At 42.3% G+C, this 21138-nt stretch overlaps 2 protein-coding genes across 2 annotated transcripts; both read right to left on the minus strand.

Moving 5' to 3' along the window:
* Positions 1-2210: 2210 nt before the first annotated feature.
* On the minus strand, positions 2211-8135 carry LOC132592968 (vomeronasal type-2 receptor 26-like). The gene is made up of 4 exons (XM_060281274.2): positions 7281-8135; positions 6010-6237; positions 3221-3347; positions 2211-3097 (listed from the first exon to the last, which is right to left on the minus strand). The coding sequence occupies exons 1-4, from the start codon at positions 8115-8117 to the stop codon at positions 2211-2213; spliced, it is 2079 nt and encodes a 692-aa protein (XP_060137257.2). The 5' UTR covers positions 8118-8135.
* Positions 8136-12798: 4663 nt separating this feature from the next.
* LOC132593141 (vomeronasal type-2 receptor 26-like) lies at positions 12799-21138 on the minus strand. The gene is made up of 4 exons (XM_060282238.2): positions 20284-21138; positions 19306-19533; positions 13821-13947; positions 12799-13697 (listed from the first exon to the last, which is right to left on the minus strand). The coding sequence occupies exons 1-4, from the start codon at positions 21118-21120 to the stop codon at positions 12799-12801; spliced, it is 2091 nt and encodes a 696-aa protein (XP_060138221.2). The 5' UTR covers positions 21121-21138.

Here is a 21138-nt window from a genome sequence, read left to right on the forward strand (position 1 = left end):
GTGACCAAGCTGATCCCCAGAGGTATATATCCCAGAGGATATATCCTGGCCAATGTTTGGGTACTGATCTTCTGGACATTGAACACAGTCATCCATGTCTTAAATCAAATATGAAAAATAAACATAAAATGGTACTTAATTATGGCATTCTGTTCATGAATGAGTGAACTTGAAATATCAAAAGTTAATTTTGCAGTAAGAATAGTGTAATAGGAAATTCTACCACTTGCATAATCTGAGTTTGATGACATCAAGGGTCTGCTTTCTCATGGGTTCCAAGCAAATCCAGAAATATAAACAAATCGAAACCATCCTGCTAGCAGCTGAAGGTGTCAGGGGCCTCTGTGTCTATTGATTTGTGTGTTTGTGGCTGGCGTTTGCACAGTCTTTTTGTTTCAGCTGATCCAACCCACTAATATTCTTATCCTCTATGAATTTGTCTGATATTCTGTTCAGCCACCCAAGCTACCTCATGTGAAGTATGTGGAAGACAGCCCGGGATCGTTTGACCCTTTTATTATTTCTATTTTCCCTCCTATAAAAACTCCATAAGACACACTCTGTTTGAACTTTAAAGAACAAATAACTTTGCTTTAGTATTCTTGCCTTTGGATATTATTATGTTCGATGCAGGTAGGTGATACTTAAATTGCTATTATGTCTTACACAGCTAAAACTGTTACAGACTGATTAACTCTTAGCCAGACAGAAGCAGCAGACAACAAACCTGCTGCTCTAACTGTTTAATCTTTGCAAAAAATAAATATATAAATAAAATAAGAAAATTGTCCAGTAGCACCCTAGAAACCAACTATGTTTGTTCTGGGTATAATCTTTCGTGTGCATGCACACTTCTTCAGATAACTCTTAGGCAGACGGAAACAGCACACAACAAACCACCTGTTCTAACTGTTAAGACCGTTCAACTACCGTAACTGCCATAACTGCCACAGAGTGTATGACATCACAGAGTTCTACAGTTCTTGCCGTTAACCCTTCACATATGCTTTGTGGATGCTAACATTTCACAATTTTGAATGTTAGAGCAATTAGTTTAAGCATTTAAAACACTGATGGGAGCAAGCTGGATTGTAGTCGATCTATTTATGAAATAGAATATACCATCTGCGACGAAAGACCCTTGCTTCCGTCATATTTATTCTACCTCTCCTGTTATTAACAGAAGTAATAGGGGTGGTCTGGGGTAAGCCGAGCCTCCCCCCTATTGCTCCCCTTAGCCTTTCTGTATTCCCTCCTGCACTCAAGGGTTTTTTTTCTATTTCGTCTTCTTTTATACAAAAGAGAGTCCTCTTCCAGCACAACCGTGGCCAGGTAGCTATTAAAGTTCAGGGCTGTATCTGAGACTATCCCTTGTGTCCACAGGATAGGGAGTTCTGCCTCTAAGAATCCCTTCCTGTAAAAGCTTTCCCCTTCCCTGAGGTAACTTTAGGACACCCTGGGTCTGTGTGCAAGGCTCGCCCTCTTGGTGCACCCCAAAGATACAAACTAACAGTTTCACTCTTGAAGGAAATGTTGTCCTCTTAATGGGTGTCCTCATGAATGAGTTTCATGTACCTTGGCTGGCAAATAACACAGACGATTTTCTGATTGGCACTTTAACACTGGAAATCTTATTTCTCAAGAACGTAATGGTTGCTTCAAGGTATTCCTGTTGTACAAGCTTAGTTTCAATGGTAATAACCTTGTTACTCATGTACTAGATAACCTAACGACTACCTAACCTAAACCTACTCTCCTAGATCTTCTTTACAACCACCCTCCCACTCCCACTCACCAGCACCCTCTCAACTGACCAAACGGCTGTCCCTTCTCTTTAAACATTCAACCATTCCCCTCCACCTCCTAGAATGTCCAGTCAGTCGACACGGAGTCTGAGTTAATCCTTGATGGGTCGGGTTGATAAAGCTATAACAAACAGCGTAAAAACGTCACACCATCCATTAAAGAGGTGGCAACTGTTAAATAGAACACTTATACTTATGACATTCCTTACCTTTCTGGTTTAAAATCTTCCCTTCTAGACATGGAAAGCAACCATAGCAGTAAAATGCCTTCCCTTCTTTTTTTAGCTCTTTCATAACTTGAACTGCAGGTATCATTACATATGGAAATGGGACAGCTGTCAAAAATGTGTTTGCAAATATTCTACTGTACACACAGATAAAAGCACAAAATACAGTATTATTTCTTTAATTTTTCTTCCTTATTAGCTGTTCCCTATTGTTCAGCTCTGGCCTCAGAATGATTATGTAACATTTGGGGGCAAAGATGCAGCTCAGCAACCCACCACCAGAGGCTAAGATGGAGAAGATCTCCACAGCTACCATATATTTCCCCTTGGTGCTCAGATAGGAAGGAATAAAAGACAGCCAAACACTGCAGAAGACCAACATGCTGAAAGTGATAAACTTGGCTTCGTTGAAACTGTCTGGTAGCTTCCTGGCGAGGAAAGCCACAGCAAAACTTACACTTGCCAGAAAGCTCATGTAGATGAGGACACAGTAAAACATTATCACAGACCCTTCATTACATTCTAGTATAATTTCTTTAGTCATTGAGTGCATGTCCACATCTGGGTATGGGGGAGAGGTTGCCAGCCACACAGTACATATCCCTGCTTGAACTATGGAGCAGGAAAGGAGAATGGAGTGGCCTAGTCCTTTCCCCACCCATTTCCTCATCCTGGATTCTGGTTTTGTAACCACCGTGAAGGTTTTTGCCAGGACACAAGAAACAGCGGTTGAGAAGATGATGCCAAAAGCTGTTTGTCGGAGGAGGCAGGTCACGTTCTCAGGTTGGCCAATGAAGAGCAATGCACAAAGGAAGCAGAGCAGGAGAGAGATGAGGAGAGCGTAGGTGAGGTTCCGGTTGTTTGCAATGACAATGGGTGTGTTGTGGTGTTTCATAAATGTACCTAGTACCAGAGCTGTGATCAAGGAAAGGGAAAGAGAGAAACAGGCTAAACTGATGCCCAAAGGTTCTTCATAAGACAAGAAGCTGATATCCTTGGGTAGACATGCATCCCGGTTCTTGCTTGGATAGTCTTTGTCTGGGCATTTATTACAGTCATTCATATCTGGGGAAAATAATAATAAGGAAATGACCTTTAGCTCAATCATGTCAGCTTACTGAAATGTTTAATGTTCTATTTAATCTAAGTCCTAAATCTGGATCTATTTAATCTATTTATTTCTCCTACCATCCTGGTTTGCAATCTTCCCCTCTGCACATGGGATGCAATCGTAGCAGCAAGGGGGCTGTCCCTCCTTCACTTTCTTGCTGGATCCTGGAAGACAACTCCCAGTACAGACCGAAAGAGGCTGAGTCTAATCCATAAATGAAAGAAGAGAAGGTTCATCAAGAGTCTAATGAGTTTGGAATCTTTTATGTTCTCAGGCCTATCTCTGTTACTAATGTGACACAGCACTCCAGTAATATGTAATGGCTATATAGAGAGCAATTGCTTCTTGTATTAGCAGCATAGCTGCCAAGTCTCCCATTGAAAAATCTGGGATTAGCAACTTCCGGTGCTGCCGTTGCCCGATTTCTGGTGCCCAGACATGGGCAGAGCGGCACCCGAAATCGGTTCTGCGCATGTCCAGAAATGTGCAGAAGGAGCCAACCTGGCAGGTAGGAAATCGGGGGATTTATGGTTTTTTTTCCTATTGGGGATTACGGTGGGGGGTTTCCCGCGAAAAATGGGAGACTTGGCAGCTATGATTTGTAGTAGTAATATTTGAAGTTATGTGATATTCCCTTGATATTGCTCTGGGATGTGCAGTGCCCCATCTGTTCTGCAAAGATTGCTCTGTCCATTAAGGTACACTTTGAAGTTACTCTAGTTTCCCTGTTAATTTTGTTATAATTGATACTTTTGAGTATGTTGTCCACTAGGTAGACAGCTCTAGAACTGATTTTGGTGCCAGTGGCTACACCTATTCTTGGACCCATCAGATGCTGCCTGGGGAAAAGTTCCAAATAAGACATCCAGAGTGGCTGGGGAAACCTACCCAGATTGGGGTGTGTTGTTGTTGTTGTTTGAGGAATGCAATCTTTGTGATTTCTAATACAAAAATATTCTGGACAAATTTGTGAATTGGAGTGAAGCTATCCAAGACCTATGACACTCCTTGGAATGCTGCAAAACAATTCTCACCATGTTAAGAACAAAATATACCTCTGAAAACATATTTTGAGATCACTCTTTTTAAAAGTTTGATGCATCCATTCCTAATGCTCTGTCTCTTGCTCTTCACACCTGTCTTCGTCTGTCCCTTCTTCACTCTCTCAATCTTCACCACTTCTCTTGTTTCCATCTCTTCCACTGGCACCCTTAGAAGATAAGTGGTCTCCTGCATCTGCTGCTGTCCTCGATTTCTTCCTCTGGTATTATAATTTCCCCACCTTTCTAGCAAGAAATACAAAACTCTGGGGCTATTCAATTCATACATCATCTTTCACTATGTCAGAAATCAGTATTTAATAAGTGTAAAGAAATCCCAATTGCTTCTGTTTATATTACAATAGTTTTCTTTTTTAGGATTAGGATTCTGGTTGAAGTCTTCCAGCGGAAAATAATAATGCATTTAATTAGTCCAACTCATCACTTGTCTGCACTGTTAGATGTAAGGTTGTTTCAAGGTCACAATGATTGTGAAGAAATCCACTTTGTTGCTTCATGGTCTCTAAGCATGTCTACCCTCTTGTGCTGGGGAAATGTAACCAGAAGCTCTATTTGACTGAAAGAAAACCTGTCCTCCTGTCTCCAGGCCTTCCCATAGAAAAACTGATTCTTTTTTACCTGGACCTAATATCAACAACCTCAGATATGCAGATGACACAACCTTGATGTCAGAAAGTGAGGAGGAATTAAGGAACCTTTTAATGAGGGTGAAAGAGGAAAGCGCAAAATATGGCCTGAAGTTCAACATCCAAAAAACCAAGATCATGGCCATGGTCCCATCACCTCCTGGGAAATAGAAGGGGAGGAAATGGAGGCAGTGAGACATTTTACTTTCTTGGGCTCCATGATCACTGCAGATCGTGTGACAGCCATCACAAAATTAAAAGATGCCTGCTTCTTGGGAGAAAAGTGATGACAAACCTAGACAGCATCTTAAAAAGCAGAGACATCACCTTGACGACAAAGGTCCATATAGTTAAAGCTATGGCTTTCCAAGAAGTGATGTATGGAAGTGAGAGCTGGACCATAAAGAAGGCTGACCGCCAAAAAATGATGCTTTTGAATTATGGTGCGGGAGGAGACTCTTGAGAGTCCCATGGACTGCAAGAAGATCAAACCTACCCATTCTTAAGGAAATCAGACTTGAGTGCTCACTGCAGGGACAGATCCTGAAGCTGAGGCTCCAGTACTTTGGCCACTTCATGAGAAGAGAAGATTCCCTGGAAAAGACCCTGATGTTGGGAAAGATGGAGGGCACAAGGAGAAGGGGATGACAGAGGACGAGATGGTTCGACAGTGTTCTCGAAGCTATGAACATGAGTTTGACCAAACTGCGGGAGGCTGTTGAAGACAGGAGTGCCAGGCGTGCTATGCTCCTTGGCGTCATGAAGAGTCGGACACGACTAAATGACTAAACAACAACAACAATGACCCACATTCAGATGAAGGATTCTGTGGTGCAAAAACCACATTTGCATGAATGCAGCTTGTAGTGTGGTCTGTGAATGGTGGGGATTAGGCTGAGACAACCTAGCTGTTGTTATTTTTGTCTGAATTAGGATCCCCCTAAGGCATATTTACATTGTATTCTTCTTTTTTGTAACCTCCTTAATAAAATATTTGCCTTCAATCCAAGTGTGGCTTCTAGCAGTAAGATTTTGGTTCATAATCTAGTATCTGGATGCTTTGGTCATACACCACTCATCAATTTACGGCTCAAAAGACAGTGAGGAGACCTGCAGGTGAATAATGATTGCTTATTCAATACTGAATCTCTTTGGAATTAGCAAACAATTCAACCCTACCTGGTTAAACCAACTGTGCCATGTGATGGCATCTTCCTCAAGGATGAATGCTTGGTCTGCAGGAGCTTGTGGATCTATCCAGCCAGCTCTCACTCTGTGCAAACTTTGGTTGGCGAATATGATCCAATTGACAATGTCCAAACTAGATTCTGCCTCCCCATTCTGGTTGATGAAGACCACATCTCCTGCCGTATTGTTAAATGAGATATTTCTCAGAAAGTGATGGAGCTAGAATGAAAACAGAAAAGGCAGGGATTTGGGAAAAACTGCAGTCTAATGCAGGGTGGAGCACCCCCCCCCCTGTGGGCACAATCTACAGCAAGTGGGGGGGGGGGATGATTCAGTCAACTGTCAGTGGATTCAAGTCCAAGCATGGAAAGAGCCTATCAGTTTTCTTTCACACACATGCCTCTCTCGCAGTCTTTCTTAGAACCCTTCTTTTAGCCCATAAATATGTTTATGTAGTGAGGTCTCATTCTCTCTCTTTCTCTCTCTCTTCCCACCCCACTGAATATCTCAGAAGACACGGCACTGGTGTGTGACCATCTCCTCTAAGGAAGGATTTGTTTAATATGGGATAGAGGGAATGCTGAACATCTCTCTAAACCAGGGGTCAGCAAACTTTTTCAGCAGGGGGCCGGTCCACTGTCCCTCACACCTTGTGGGGGGCCGGACTATATTTTTTTTTTGGGGGGGTGAACAAATTCCTATGCCCCACAAATAACCCAGAGATGCATTTTAAATAAAAGCACTCATTCTACACATGTAAAAACACCAGACAGGCCCCACAAATAACCCAGAGATGCATTTTAAATAAAAGGACACATTCTACTCATGTAAAAACATGCTGATTCCCGGACCATCTGCGGGCCCCCGGGCCTTAGTTTGGAGACCCCTGCTCTAAACCATTCCACTGCTTCCTATCTGAGAATGCAGTGGCATCTCAGTGGGTTGCAAAGCTTCCCTCATAAAAATGTTTTCTCCTCAAATACAGGGCAATGGCTGCTCAGAGAAGGACACAGCCATCATTCCCCTTTCCTATAGGGTCTCCTGCAGCACAATATGTGGGGAATCATCTAGGATCTCATCATATCCATGCCACCTCCTATTCTGCCTGCAAAGTTATGAATTCAGTTCTGGGTTCTTCTTCCTCATACACTAGTGCAAATGTTTGAACTCTGAGAAGAACGAGAAAGCTAATAGGATTTTGGGAACCCAAAAAGTGTCAGGAAGGAACAGGGCTTTCACAGTTGAGGATGTTCAGCCTTTACCTGCCAAAACTGTTGATCCAGATTCTTCCCTCTCCCTCCATACACCATTCCTCTGTGCCTGAGTCTGGATGTGGACATGGCATGTAAAGCATGGGCCACTGCGTAGACAGCACTGTGGATGCTGTAACTGTGGCCTGTCATGCTCATTTCAAAAAGTGATCCAGGTAGGTTCTCCAGGTTCTCTTCTCCTGTGCAAATATTCCCCACTACCTTGTCTGAAGTGATATCTGGGAATTCACATTCAAAGGCCTGTTGCCAGAAGTCCCTGATAAAACCATCCCCTTCTGTGCTGGAAGGGTTTCTGTGCAGAACATACTGATGAAATCCTGGTGGGTTTCTAAAATGAATTTCAAATGCTATAGCTCCATTGAATATTCCCGAATCCCAGTTCCTTTGAAAGACAAATGAAGCAAACTCAACTTGGGCTATTGTTATCCATATTTTACTTTTTACATTATTTCTTATGTCATCATATTCTGATAGGTTAGGAAGCCATCTAAAAGTTGCCATGGAATAAGATTCTCCACAGGCAACCACTACGTTAGCTTTGCTAATAAACATTTTCTGGCTTATTGTTGCACCCTGTTGTAGCATTCCAGAAATTTCAGAAATAAAACTAAAATTGGGGATTCTTTCTATGAATGCAAAGCAGACACCACTCTTGGTAAACATTGGGAAAATGGTTTGCACAAATCTTTCTCCATTGTCATTGTCCGTTGCAATGACTCCAATCCACGTCCACCTGAAATGCAGAAGCAAAGAGAGAATTCCCTTATACTGAAGGGCTTCTGGGGCTGCCATCTGGTAGAAGGGAAGTCCTGGGGTTTTGTTATTCATCACTGGAGCAGAGCCGTAAATGAGCTAAAAAGTAAATGGAGGAAGAGAAGAGTCAAAATTAATATTTGCAGAGTTTTTTCAAAGTATTCATATACATCATGTGATGAATCCTGTTAGTCAAATATTCCCTTAGCCACCCACCAGAGGTTGCATTGCCTCTCTCATTTATACAAAAGATACACATGCAAATGGCCTGAAAATTGGGGTCATCTCCCATTCCTGCTTGTGAAATATTTGTTCTGTTGACGGGTTGGGGGGGGGGCAATTGTTCCTATTTTTAAAAACACACCGAACCAAAAACCTATGCATAGTTGCAGGGTCTTGTATGATGGATAAAACTGATTGGAAGGACACACTATGCCCTAAATAGAGGATTGTCTACCCCTACATGAGACAATATTTACGGTAGCCGTGTCAGAATTGCAACATGGGTCAGATATACATTTCTTCTCTGAAGTTTCTTTTGTCTTCATGGTGCATATACCCCAACTGCCACAACTTCCATTTCTGCCTCTTTCCCCTCCAATGCTTCTCAGACTTCACTGATGAACATTTATTTCACATTGGAACCAGATGCACAGTACTACAGTGGAACCTCGGTTTATGAACACCTCGGTTTATGAATTTTCGGTTTAGAATGCCACGGACCCATCTGGAACGGATTAATTCACTTTCCATTACTTTCAATGGCAAAGTTCGCTTCAGTTTATGACTGCTTCAGTTTATGAACAGACTTCCAGAACCAATTACACCCATGCTTCGGGTTAAGTACGCTTCAGGTTGAGTACTCTGCGGACCTGTCTGGAACGGATTAATCCACTTTCCATTACTTTCAATGGGAAATTTCGCTTCAGTTTATGAACACTTCAGTTTATGAACAGACTTCCGGAACCAATTGTGTTCATAAACCGAGGTACCACTATATTATTTTCGCCTGCAGCATTGGACAGTATCTGCAATTTCTCATACCTCCAGAGTGTGTTTAATTTGAAAGTCCTTTCCCCCTAAACATTCAGTGGCCGTTGGGATATCAGTGGCCTTGAGGTTTGTGTGACATTTTTTTCTTCAAGTATTGCAGTCTTTCTTTCCCCTTGTTCAGGTTATTTTATTTTTATTCTGTACTTTTTTTTTTTACAAGGAACTGGTTCTGCTCCCAATTTCATCCTCACCCAGAACTGGTGCTGTGAATTCAGCCTCTTTCTCAATGCAAGCTAATAGAGGTATTGTACATAGGTGTCTTACCTGTGGAATCTTATAGATATCCAAAACAGTTGCCAAATAAAAGGAGATTTCAGAATCAAGTCCACCAATGATCCCAGTCAGATTATTTTCAACATCACATATATAGTTTGGGACAAATTTCTTTGCCATGGATAAAAGCAGCAGTGTGGCAAGATATGTGCTCCTTGCATTGATATAGCTGTCATATAAGTGAAAGCCCAAGGTGATATTGGGTAAGATGTGAGGGTCTTTGTTGATCTCATTTACTGCAAATGCCAAGGCAATGATATGCTGGTAAAGCTTAGGCAGCACCCTAGAATGAGAGTTGCAAACAGTATCAGAAGGAACTGATATATCCTTTTACATATCAACAGACTAGTTATTCATACAGAGTTTAGTGGAGTTAACTACCTCTCGATTCCATTGCTGAACAGTTATTATAATCAGCAAGTTCTTCCAGATGTTTAGAAAACAAGCTTGCTCCATTTTCCTGGTGACAGCCCTTGAGATACTTGAGAATAGCAATCCTACTTCCCCTCAGCCTTATATTTTCATAGCTAAAATACCCACCCACTCCCAACTTTTCCTCACAAGGTTTGGTTTCCAGACACTTGATCATATGTGTCACCTTCCTCAGCACCTGTTGAAGGTTGTCAATATCTTTCTTAAATAGTGCTGAACACCACTGAACACAAGGCACCAGGTGTGGTCTGAGCATGGCAGAATAGCACTGCTCCATTAATTCTTTTGATTGGGGCACTATACTTCTGTTGATGCAGACTCCTTCATCCTTTTCACATGTGCTACTGGCATGCCAGATTTTCCCTATCTTAGATTTGTGCAGCATATTTCCTGCCTAAGTGCAGAACCTGCCATTTTTCCCAGCTGAAATTCATTTTGTTAGTTTTGCCCCAGATCTCCAATCTGTAAAGGCCAATGGTATCTAGACCAGGGGTTGTGTTGCTATTGTGTTGCTCATGGGAACATTGGAACCCATGAGGTCTTTCCCTGAAACATCTAGGCCTTTCCCTGACATTTACATTGTTTCTCAGCTTTTCCCCTCTAATGACACCTTCCTTATTCATGAGGCAGTGATAGTGGTTGTAATTCACAGATTTCTATACTTCATAATGTATACTGTACCATCATTTTGAAACAAACCTTAGATTAAGATCAGAAAATGACATTATAGGGCACTTTGGTTCAGAACAGGGTTTTATTTTTTTTAATTGATTCTCACTTACACTCCTGTTCAGATAACATGTATCAAAAACGGCTGTTCAAAAGGGCTATCTCAGACATACAAATATATATACATTTATATTCATTTCTCTTTCGAGAAATTAGAGCTTCTACAATATTCTCTTGATTCACAAGAGATTCCAATGGATTTTTACATAAGCAAATATCCCGCTTTTCCCTAGGTAAATGGGCATACGTTTGCAGCCTTTGTCATTATTCTGAGGCTGCAACTCTAGGTTTGATCATTCCTCTGGAGTAATAAATGAGTGACTTAGTTCTTACACAAGCTCATCAGGCAGTGCTGGTGGAGGTTCCTCAGTGAATGTTGCTGGAGAGGAGATGAAGCCACCATGGGAAACAATGCCACCAATGAGGAACTCTCCTGGCTGATGATACGTGTGAAGTGGACGGTGTGGACCATGGAGCCTGAGTTTCTCTATGTGAGCCTGACATACTTTGTAAGAGAAAAGTTCCAGCAGCAAGACCACTAACACCACCATTCTCAATACAAAGGCCACTATTTGTTCTATGCAGAAACCATAGAACTCTCTCCTCCAAGATAAAAATTGTCTTGTTTAAATGGTAGTTTATTTCCCCAAGATGCCGCAATCTTGGATTATCCAAAACCACCGTAAGTCCACAGGTTTTTTTTTGAGAAGAAACAGCTCAAATTATAGCCCAGTTAATCATCAAGCAGGAATATAGTTTTTCATCCAGCGGTAAGGATGCCCTCTGGAATTGCTGAAGAAAATATGTTTGTCACATATTTTCAGAACTGTTATTTTTATTACCCTTTCATAAGATAATAAGGGACAAGTGGTGTATTGTTGAAGTTGGAAGTTAGAAGCTCATTATAGAAGACCTTGTCACCAATTGGGTTTCCAAAATACGTAGTCAGCATCTGGGAATTAGGGTCCCTTCCAGGGACATGAGCCACTGCTTCCCTTAATCAGGGGAAAGTGAAGGTTGAACAGTTACATGGGCTGCTCTCTTGGGTTTGGGAAACTGTTTTGTTGGGTTGAGGCAAAATGAATACAGGGAGATTTAGTTCAGTTACATCTCATATTCAGTTTTTGCAGACATGTTTGTTGTTGTTGTTTAGTCCTGTCCGACTCTTCGTGACCCCATGGACCATAGCACACCAGGCACTCCATTCTTCTACTGCCTCCTGCAGTTTGGTCAAACTCATGTTCGTAGCTTCGAGAACACTGTCCAACCATCTCATCCTCTGTCGTCCCCTTCTCCTTGTGCCCTCCATCTTTCCCAACATCAGGGTCTTTTCCAGGGTCTTTTCCAATATGTTTTTTCAGACATATTGCTTCTAAAAGGGGAGATCCTCCTTATTAAAATAGTGAGATCAAAGGGCTTTTAAGGAGAGAGACACAAGTGTTCAAGGCAGAGACTGTTAGGGTGGCAAAAATATTTTTGAATACCCCATTGAGTGTTAGTATCAAGCAGCAATTCTTGGTTGAGCAACTGAAAGAGTTCAGTGCTGAGATGCATAAAATGTAAATAAAAATGGATTACTCCCCCATCTCCACCTGATCATTTTCACAGAGTTATCTCTTACAAAATTGAACACATTTATTTTCCATGGAGGAAATAAGAAGTAGTAAAGTTACTTTCAATTTCTTGGCAACACTTTCATTGACAAAAAAAGGAAGAAAATAAAATTTCCTAGCACACAGATTTCCTTTGTTTAAAACTTTCTTGGTTCAAACAATTAGAGCATATATTTTGTTCTGCCTTCAGCCCGTTAATGACCGACTTTCCTTCTCTTCTTCCTAATGCTAGAAAGCAGCTAACTCTCAGAATGTAGATTTCCACCAGCAAACATAGAAATCTTTTTCAGTTGTAAATTATAGCCACCTATAATTATGAAAGGGAGGCTTTTGCAGAACCCATGCCCAACAGGGCTCTTATGTCTTTTTGGGGAAAGAGGATGATTCCTCCATTCATAAGTCACTTAACTTGGACAGGATTCCTGGGAGTTGACAGCTTCTTGGTCTTCAAACACAGAAAATGTTTATTTTACAGAGCATCAGATGTTAATCCCCTGTTTTCTCCGGAGTGAGTCCAATACTCAATATTTATGACTGACTATCATCAATCACTATGTCTACATAAGGCAGCTGCTGAAAACCTCTTTGCAAATATTCTACTGTACACACAAAGAAAAGCACAAAATACAGTAAAGGGCAGGTTTATTATTTCTTTATTATTTCTTCCTTATTAGCTGTTCCCTGTTGTTCAGCTCAGGCCTCAGAAGGATTATATAACATTTTGGGAAGAAGATGCAAACCAGCAGCCCACCACCGGAGGCTAAGATGGAGAAGATCTCCACAGCTACCATATATTTTCCCTTGGTGCTCAGGTAGGAAGGAATAAAGGACAGCCAAACACTGCAGAAGACCAACATGCTGAAAGTGATGAACTTGGCTTCGTTGAAACTGTCTGGTAACTTCCTAGCAAGGAAAGCCACAGCAAAACTTACAGTTGCCAGGAAGCTCATGTAGATGAGGACACAGTAAAACATGGCCACAGACCCCTCATTACATTGTAGTATGATTTCTTCTGTCACTGAGTGCATGTCCACATCAGGGTATGGGGGAGAGGTTGCCAACCACACAATACATATCCCTGCTTGGACTATGGAGCAGGAAAGGAGAATGGAGTGGCCTAGTCCTTTCCCCACCCATTTCCTCATCCTGGACTCTGGTTTTGTAGCCATGAAGGCCAAAACCACAGTTAAAGTTTTTGCCAGGACACAAGAAACAGCGGTTGAGAAGATGATGCCAAAAGCTGTTTGTCGGAGGAGGCAGGTCACTTTCTCTGGTCGGCCAATGAAGAGCAATGCACACAGGAAGCAGAGCAGGAGAGAGATGAGGAGAGCGTAGGTGAGGTTCCGGTTGTTTGCAATGACAATGGGTGTGTCGTGGTGTTTTATAAATGTACCAAGTACCAGAGCTGTGATCAAGGAAAGGGAAAGAGAGAAGCAGGCTAAACTGATGCCCAAAGGTTCTTCATAAGACAAGAAGCTGATATCCTTGGGTAGACATGCATCCCGGTTCTTGCTTGAATAGTCTTTGTCTGGGCATTTATTACAGTCATTCATATCTGGGGAAAATAATAATAAGGAAATGACCTTTAGCTCAATCATGTCAGCTTACTGAAATGTTTAATGTTCTATTTAATCTAAGTCCTATGTCTGGATCTATTTAATCTATTTATTTCTCCTACCATCCTGGTTTGCAATCTTCCCCTCTGCACATGGGATGCAATCGTAGCAGCAAGGCGGCTGTCCCTCCTTCACTTTCTTGCTGGATCCTGGAAGACAACTCTCAGTACAGACCGAAAGAGGCTGAGTCTTATCCATAAATGGAAGAAGAGAAGGTTCATCAAGAGTCTAATGAGTATGGAATCCTTTCTATTTTCGGGCCTTTCTCTGTTACTAATCTGACACAGCACTCCAGTAATATGTAATGGCTATACAGAGAGCAATTGCTTCTCTTTGTATTGCATGACGAAGCTCCCAGAAATCCCCCCTAAATAACTCACAACTCACACGATATTTTAGGTTTGGATTTTTGGCATTATTTTGGCCACTGCTTTATTTATAATACAATTTAATTCTGAGTGTTGGCTTAGGTTTTGGTTAATCCATCTGTCCACTCTAAGGGACAGGACCATTTCCATCTGACCATGTTGGGTCAGGACCATTCCATCTGCCCGGGTTGGGCAGGACCATTTCCATCTGACCTCCTTTTGGGTCAGGACCAGCTCCGACTTACCTATGCGTAGGTAAGTCAAGTAAACACCCCAAGGGAGTGGAGGTACTGTTCACAGACACTCTCCTCTCGACCCAGGAATGTTCCCCAAGGCTCAGCTCTGTAATGGCTGCACCATCCTTGCCTATGGCAGGATGAATGGACTAGATTCCCTGAGCCCCAGGATTCCTTTAACGGAATACTTCTATGAGGAGCAAGATAGGGGGGTAGGCAATTTAATGCCATGCCCCCTCCTATAACCAATTTATTAACCAAAACCTAACAAGTTGTGACAATTTGCTAAGCAGTAGGCAAAAGCAAAATTGCAACAGCCAATCAGCCAAGTGGCAAAATTCCTACTGGGCCCCTGAATACAGGTGGCCCCTGAAAAGGCAAAGCAATGTCAGCTAAAGCCTATAGAAACGGCGGCGGACGGGTGGGAGATTCGAAGTCTTGCCGAGAGTGAGTTGAAAACGAAAGTAATTTGGGCTTAAGTAGGGGTCAGCCTGTCAATCAAAATGCTGTTACATGCCCTCATGACTCAGCCTATACTTCAGCCCACTCCCTCCCGGATTTCTTTAAGCTCTTCCGCAACCCCCATTACCCTCTATGGAGCGTAATGGGCTTTAGTAGCATAGCTGCCAAGTCTCCCGTTGAAAAATCTGGATGAGCACCTGCGAAAAATGGGAGACTTGGCAGCTATGATTAGTAGCAGTAATATTTGAAGTTATGTGATATTCCCTTGATATTGCTCTGGGATGTGCAGTGCCCCATCTGTTCTGCAAAGATTGCTCTGTCCATTTAGGTACACTTTGAAGTTACTCTAGTTTCCCTGTTAATTTTGTTATAATTGATACTTTTGAGTATGTTGTCCACTAGGTAGACAGCTCTAGAACTGATTTTGGTGCCAGTGGCTACACCTATTCTTGGACCCATCAGATGCTGCCTGGGGAAAAGTTCCGAATAAGACATCCAGAGTGGCTGGGAAAACCTACCCAGATTGGGGTGTGTTGTTGTTGTTGTTGTTGTTGTTGTTGTTGTTGTTTGAGGAATGCAATCTTTGTGATTTGTAATACAAAAATATTCTGGACAAATACGTGAATTGGAGTGAAGCTATCCAAGACCTATGACACTCCTTGGAATGCTGCAAAACAATTCTCAGCATGTTAAGAACAAAATATACCTCTGAAAACATATTATCAGATCACTCCTTTAAAGTTTGATGCATCCATTCCTAATGCTCTGTCTCTTGCTCTTCACACCTTTCTTCTTCTGCCCCCCCTTCACTCTCTCAATCTTCACCACTTCTCCTGTTTCCATCTCTTCCACTGGCACCCTTAGAAGATATGTGGTCTCCTGCATCTGCTGCTGTCCTCGATTTCTTCCCCTGGTATTATAATTTCTTCCTCTTGTATTATAATTCCCCACCTTTCTAGCAAGAAATACAAAACTCTGAGGCTATTCAATTCAAACATCATCTTTCACTATGTCAGGAATCAGTATTTAATAAGTCTAAAGAAATCCATGGACAAAGACAACAGGCATATAAAATTTATGACGCTGGAAGATGAGCCCCTCAGTTCGGAAGGCGGCCAAAATGCTACTGAGGAAGAGCGGAGGACAAGTACAAGTAGATTCAGAGCTGATGAAGCGGCTGGGCCAAAGCCGAAAGGTCGCTCAGTTGCAGATATGCCTGGAAGCAAAAGGAAAGTCTGATGTTGTAAAGAAAAATATTGCATAGGAACCTGGAATGTAAGAACCATGGATGAAGGTAAGCTGTTTCTGGTCAAAAATGAGATGACAAGAATAAATATCGACTTCTTGCGCATCAGTGAACTAAAATGGAAGGGAATGGGCAAATTCAGTTCGGGTGACTATCATATCTACTACTGTGGGCAAGAATCCCGTAGAAGAAATGGAGTGGCCCTCATAGTCAACAAAAGAGTGGCGAAAGCTGTAATGGGATGCAATCTCAAAAATGACAGAATGATCTCGATACGAATCCAAGGCAGACCTTTTAACATCACAGTAATCCAAGTTTATGCACCAACTACCGGTGCTGAAGAAACTGAAATTGACCAATTCTATGAAGACTTACAACACCTTCTAGAAATGACACCAAAGAAGGATGTTCTTCTCATTACAGGGGATTGGAATGCTAAAGTAGGGAATCAAGAGATAAAAGGAACAACTGGCAAGTTTGGCCTTGGAGTTCAAAATGAAGCAGGGCAAAGGCTAATAGAGTTCTGTCAAGAGAACAAGCTGGTCATCACAAACACTCTTTTCCAACAACACAAGAGACGACTCTACACATGGATATCACCAAATGGGCAGCATCGAAATCAGATTGAGTATATTCTCTGCAGCCAAAGATGGAGACGCTCTATACAGTCAGCAAAAACAAGACCTGGAGCTGAATGTAACTCAGATCATCAGCTTCTTATAGCAAAATTCCAGCTTAAACTGAAGAAAGTAGGAAAAACCACTGGGCCAGTAAGATACAATCTGAATCAAATCCCTTATGAATGCACAGTGGAAGTAAGGAACAGGTTTAAGGATTTAGACTTGGTGGACAGAGTGCCTGAAGAACTATGGATGGAGGCCTGTAACATTATACAGGAGGCAGCTACGAAAACCATCCCAAGGAAAAGGAAATGCAAGAAAGCAAAATGGCTGTCCAACGAGGCCTTACAAATAGCGGGGGAGAGGAGGCAAGCAAAATGCAAGGGAGATGGGGAAAGATACAGGAAACTGAATGCAGATTTCCAAAAAATAGCAAGGAGAGACAAGAGGGCCTTCTTAAATGAGCAATGCAAAGAAATAGAGGAAAACAATAGAATGGGGGAAAACGGAGATCTGTTCAAGAAAATTGGAGATATGAAAGGAACATTTCATACAAAGATTACCATAATAAAGGACAAAAGTGGTAAGGACCTAACCATAGCTGCCAAGTTATCCCTTTTTTACAGGGATTTTCCCTTATGCTGAATAGGCTTCCTCGCGAGAAAAGGGAAAACTTGGCAGCTATCGACCTAACAGAAGCAGAAGACATCAAGAAGAGGTGGCAATAATACACAGAGGAATTATACCAGAAAGATATGGAGGTCTCATACACCCCAGGTAGTGTGGTTGCTGACCTTGAGCCAGACATCTTGGAGAGTGAAGTCAAATGGGCCTTAGAAAGCACTGCTAATAACAAGGCCAGTGGAAGTGATGATATTCCAGCTGAACCCAATATGCCAGCAAGTTTAGAAAACTCAGCAATGGCTAGAGGATTGGAGAAGATCAGTCTACATCCCAATTCCAAAGAAGGGCAGTGCCAAAGAATGTTCCAACTACCGCACAATTGCGCTCATTTCACATGCTAGCAAGGTTATGCTTAAAATTCTACAAGGCAAGCTTAGGCAGTATGTGGACCAAGAACTCCCAGAAGTGCAAGCTGGATTTCGAAGGGGCAGAGGAACCAGAGACCAAATAGCAAACATGCACTGGATTATGGAGAAAGCTAGAGAGTTCCAGAAAAACGTCTACTTCTGCTTCATTGAATATGCAAAAGCCTTTGACTGTGTTGACCACAGCAAACTATGGCAAGTTCTTAAAGAAATGGGAGTGCCTGATCACCTCATCTGTCTCCTGAGAAATCTCTATGTGGGACAAGAAGCTACAGTTAGAACTGGATATGGAACAACTGATTGGTTCAAAATTGGGAAAGGACAAGGTTGTACATTGTCTCCCTGCTTATTTAACTTATATGCAGAATTCATCATGCGAAAGGCTGGAGTAGATGAATCCCAAGGCGGAATTAAGATTGCCAGAAGAAATATCAACAACCTCAGATATGCAGATGACACAACCTTGATGGCAGAAAGTGAATGGGAATTAAAGAACCTTTTAATGAGGGTGAAAGAGGAGAGCGCAAAATATGGTCTGAAGCTCAACATCAAAAAAACCAAGATCATGGCCACTGGTCCCATCACCTCCTGGCAAATAGACAGGGAAGAAATGGAAGCAGTGAGATATTTTACTTTCTTGGGCTCCATGATCACTGCAGATGGTGACAGTAGTCACGAAATTAAAAGATGCCTGCTTCTTGGGAGAAAAGTGATGACAGACCTAGACAGCATCTTAAAAAGCAGAGACATCACCTTGCCGACAAAGGTCCGTATAGTTAAAGCTATGGTTTCCCCAGTAGAGATGTATGGAAGTGAGAGCTGGACCATAAAGAAGGCTGATGGCTGAAGAATTTATGCTTTTGAATTATGGTGCTGGAGGAGACTCTTGAGAGTCCCATGGACTGCTAGAAGATCAAACCTATCCATTCTTAAGGAAATCAGACCTGAGTGCTCACTGCAGGGACAGATCCTGAAGCTGAGGCTCCAGGACTTTGGCCACTTCATGAGAAGAGAAGACTCCCTGGAAACGACCCTGATGTTGGGAAAGATGGAGGGCATAAGGAGAAGGGGACGACAGAGGACGAGATCAAGCTGTGAGAGGCAGTGGAAGACAGGAGTGCCAAGCGTGCTATGCTCCATGGTGTCACGAGGAGTCGGACACGACTAAATGACTAAACAACAACAACAATGACCCACATTCAGATGAAGGATTCTGTGGTGCAATAACCACATTTGTATGAATTCAGCTTGTAGTGTGGTCTGTGAATGGTTGGGATTAGGCTGAGACAACCTAGCTGTTGTTATTTTTGTCTGAATTAGGATCCCCCTAAGGCATATTTACATTGTATTCTTCTGTTTTGTAACCTCTTTAATAAAATATTTGCCTTCAATCCAAGTGTGGCTTCTAGCAGTAAGATTTTGGTTCATAATCTAGTATCTGGATGCTTTGGTCATACACCACTCATCAATTTACGGCTCAAAAGACAGTGAGTAGACCTGCAGGTGGATAATGATTGCTTATTCAATACTGAATCTCTTTGGAATTAGCAAACAATTCAACCCTACCTGGTTAAACCAACTGTGCCATGTGATGGCATCTTCCTCAAGGATGAATGCTTGGTCTGCAGGAGCTTGTGGATCTATCCAGCCAGCTCTCACTCTGTGCAAACTTTGGTTGGCGAATATGATCCAATTGACAATGTCCAAACTAGATTCTGCCTCCCCATTCTGGTTGATGAAGACCACATCTCCTGCCGTATTGTTAAATGAGATATTTCTCAGAAAGTGATGGAGCTAGAATGAAAACAGAAAAGGCAGGGATTTGGAAAAGACTGCAGTCTAATGCAGGGTGGAGCATTTCCCCCTGTGGGCAGAACCTACAGCAAGTGGTGGAGGATGATTCAGTCAACTGTCACTGGATTCAGGTCCAAGAATGGAGAGAGCCAATAAGTTTTCTTTCACACACATGCCTCTCTCACAGCCTTTCTAGAACCCTTCATTTAGCCCATAAATATGTATATGTATTGAGGTCTCTCTCCTTCTCTCTCTCTCTCTCTCTCTCTCTCTCTTCCCACCCTCCTGAATATCTCAGAAGACACGGCAGTGGTGTGTGACCAACTGCTCTAAGGAAGGATTTGGTTAATATGGGATAGAGGGAATGCCGAACATCTCTCTCAACCATTCCACTGCTTCCTATCTGAGAATGCAGTGGCATCTCAGAGGGCTGCAAAGCTTCCCTCATAAAAATGTTTTCTCCTCAAATACAGGGCAATGGCTGCTCAGAGAAGGACTCAGCCATCATTCCCCTTTCCTATAGGGTCTCCTGCAGCACAATATGTGGGGAATCATCTAGGATCTCATCATATCCATGTCACCTCCTATTCTGCCTGCAAAGTTATGAATTCAGTTCTGGGCTCTTCTTCCTCATACACTAATGCAAATGTTTGAACTCTGAGAAGAAAGAGCAAGCTGAAAGCATTTTGGGAACCCATACAGTGTCAGAAAGTAACAGGGCTTTGTCAGTTGAGGATGTTCAGTCTTTACCTGCCAAAACTGTTGATTTGGATTCTTCCCTCTCCCTCCATATGCAATTTCTCTGTGTCTGAGTCTGGATGTGGACATGGCATGTAAAGCATGGGCCACGGCATAGACAGCACTGTGGATGCTGTAACTGTGGCCTGTCATGCTCATTTCAAAAAGTGATCCAGGAAGGTTCTCCAGCTTCTCTTCTCCGGTGCAAATATTCCCCTCTCCATTGTTTGCAGTGCTATCAGGGAGTACACATCCAAAGGCTTGTTGCCAGAAGTCCCTGATAAAACTGTCCCTATCTGTGGTGGCAGGGTTTCTGTGCACAACATACTGATGAAATCCTGGTGGGTTTCTGAAGTGAATTTCAAAGGATATAGAACCACTGAATATTCCTGAATCCCAATTCCTTTGAAAGACAAATGAGGCGAACTCAACCTGGGCTGTTATTATCCATACTTTACTTTTTGCATTATTTATCATGTCATCATCTTCTGATAGGTAAGGAAGCCATCTAAAAGTTCCCATGGAATAGGATTCTCCAGAGGCAACCACTACATTAGCTTTGCTAATAAACATTTTCTGGCTTATTGTTGCACCCTGTCGTATCATTCCAGTAATTTCAGAAATAAAACTAAAATCGGGGATTCTTTCTATGAATGCAAAGCAGACACCACTCTTGGTAAACATTGGGAAAATGGTTTGCACAAATCTTTCTCCATTTTCATTGTCTGTTGCAATGACTCCAATCCACGTCCACCTGAAATGCAGAAGCAAAGAGAGAATTCCCTTATACTGAAGGGCTTCTGGGGCTGCCATCTGATAGAAGGGAAGCCCTGGGGTTTTGTTATTCATCACTGGAGCAGAGCCATA

Source organism: Zootoca vivipara, chromosome 12 (genome assembly GCF_965207765.1).
Source record: "Zootoca vivipara chromosome 12, rZooViv2.hap1.1, whole genome shotgun sequence".
Lineage (NCBI taxonomy): Eukaryota > Metazoa > Chordata > Lepidosauria > Squamata > Lacertidae > Zootoca > Zootoca vivipara.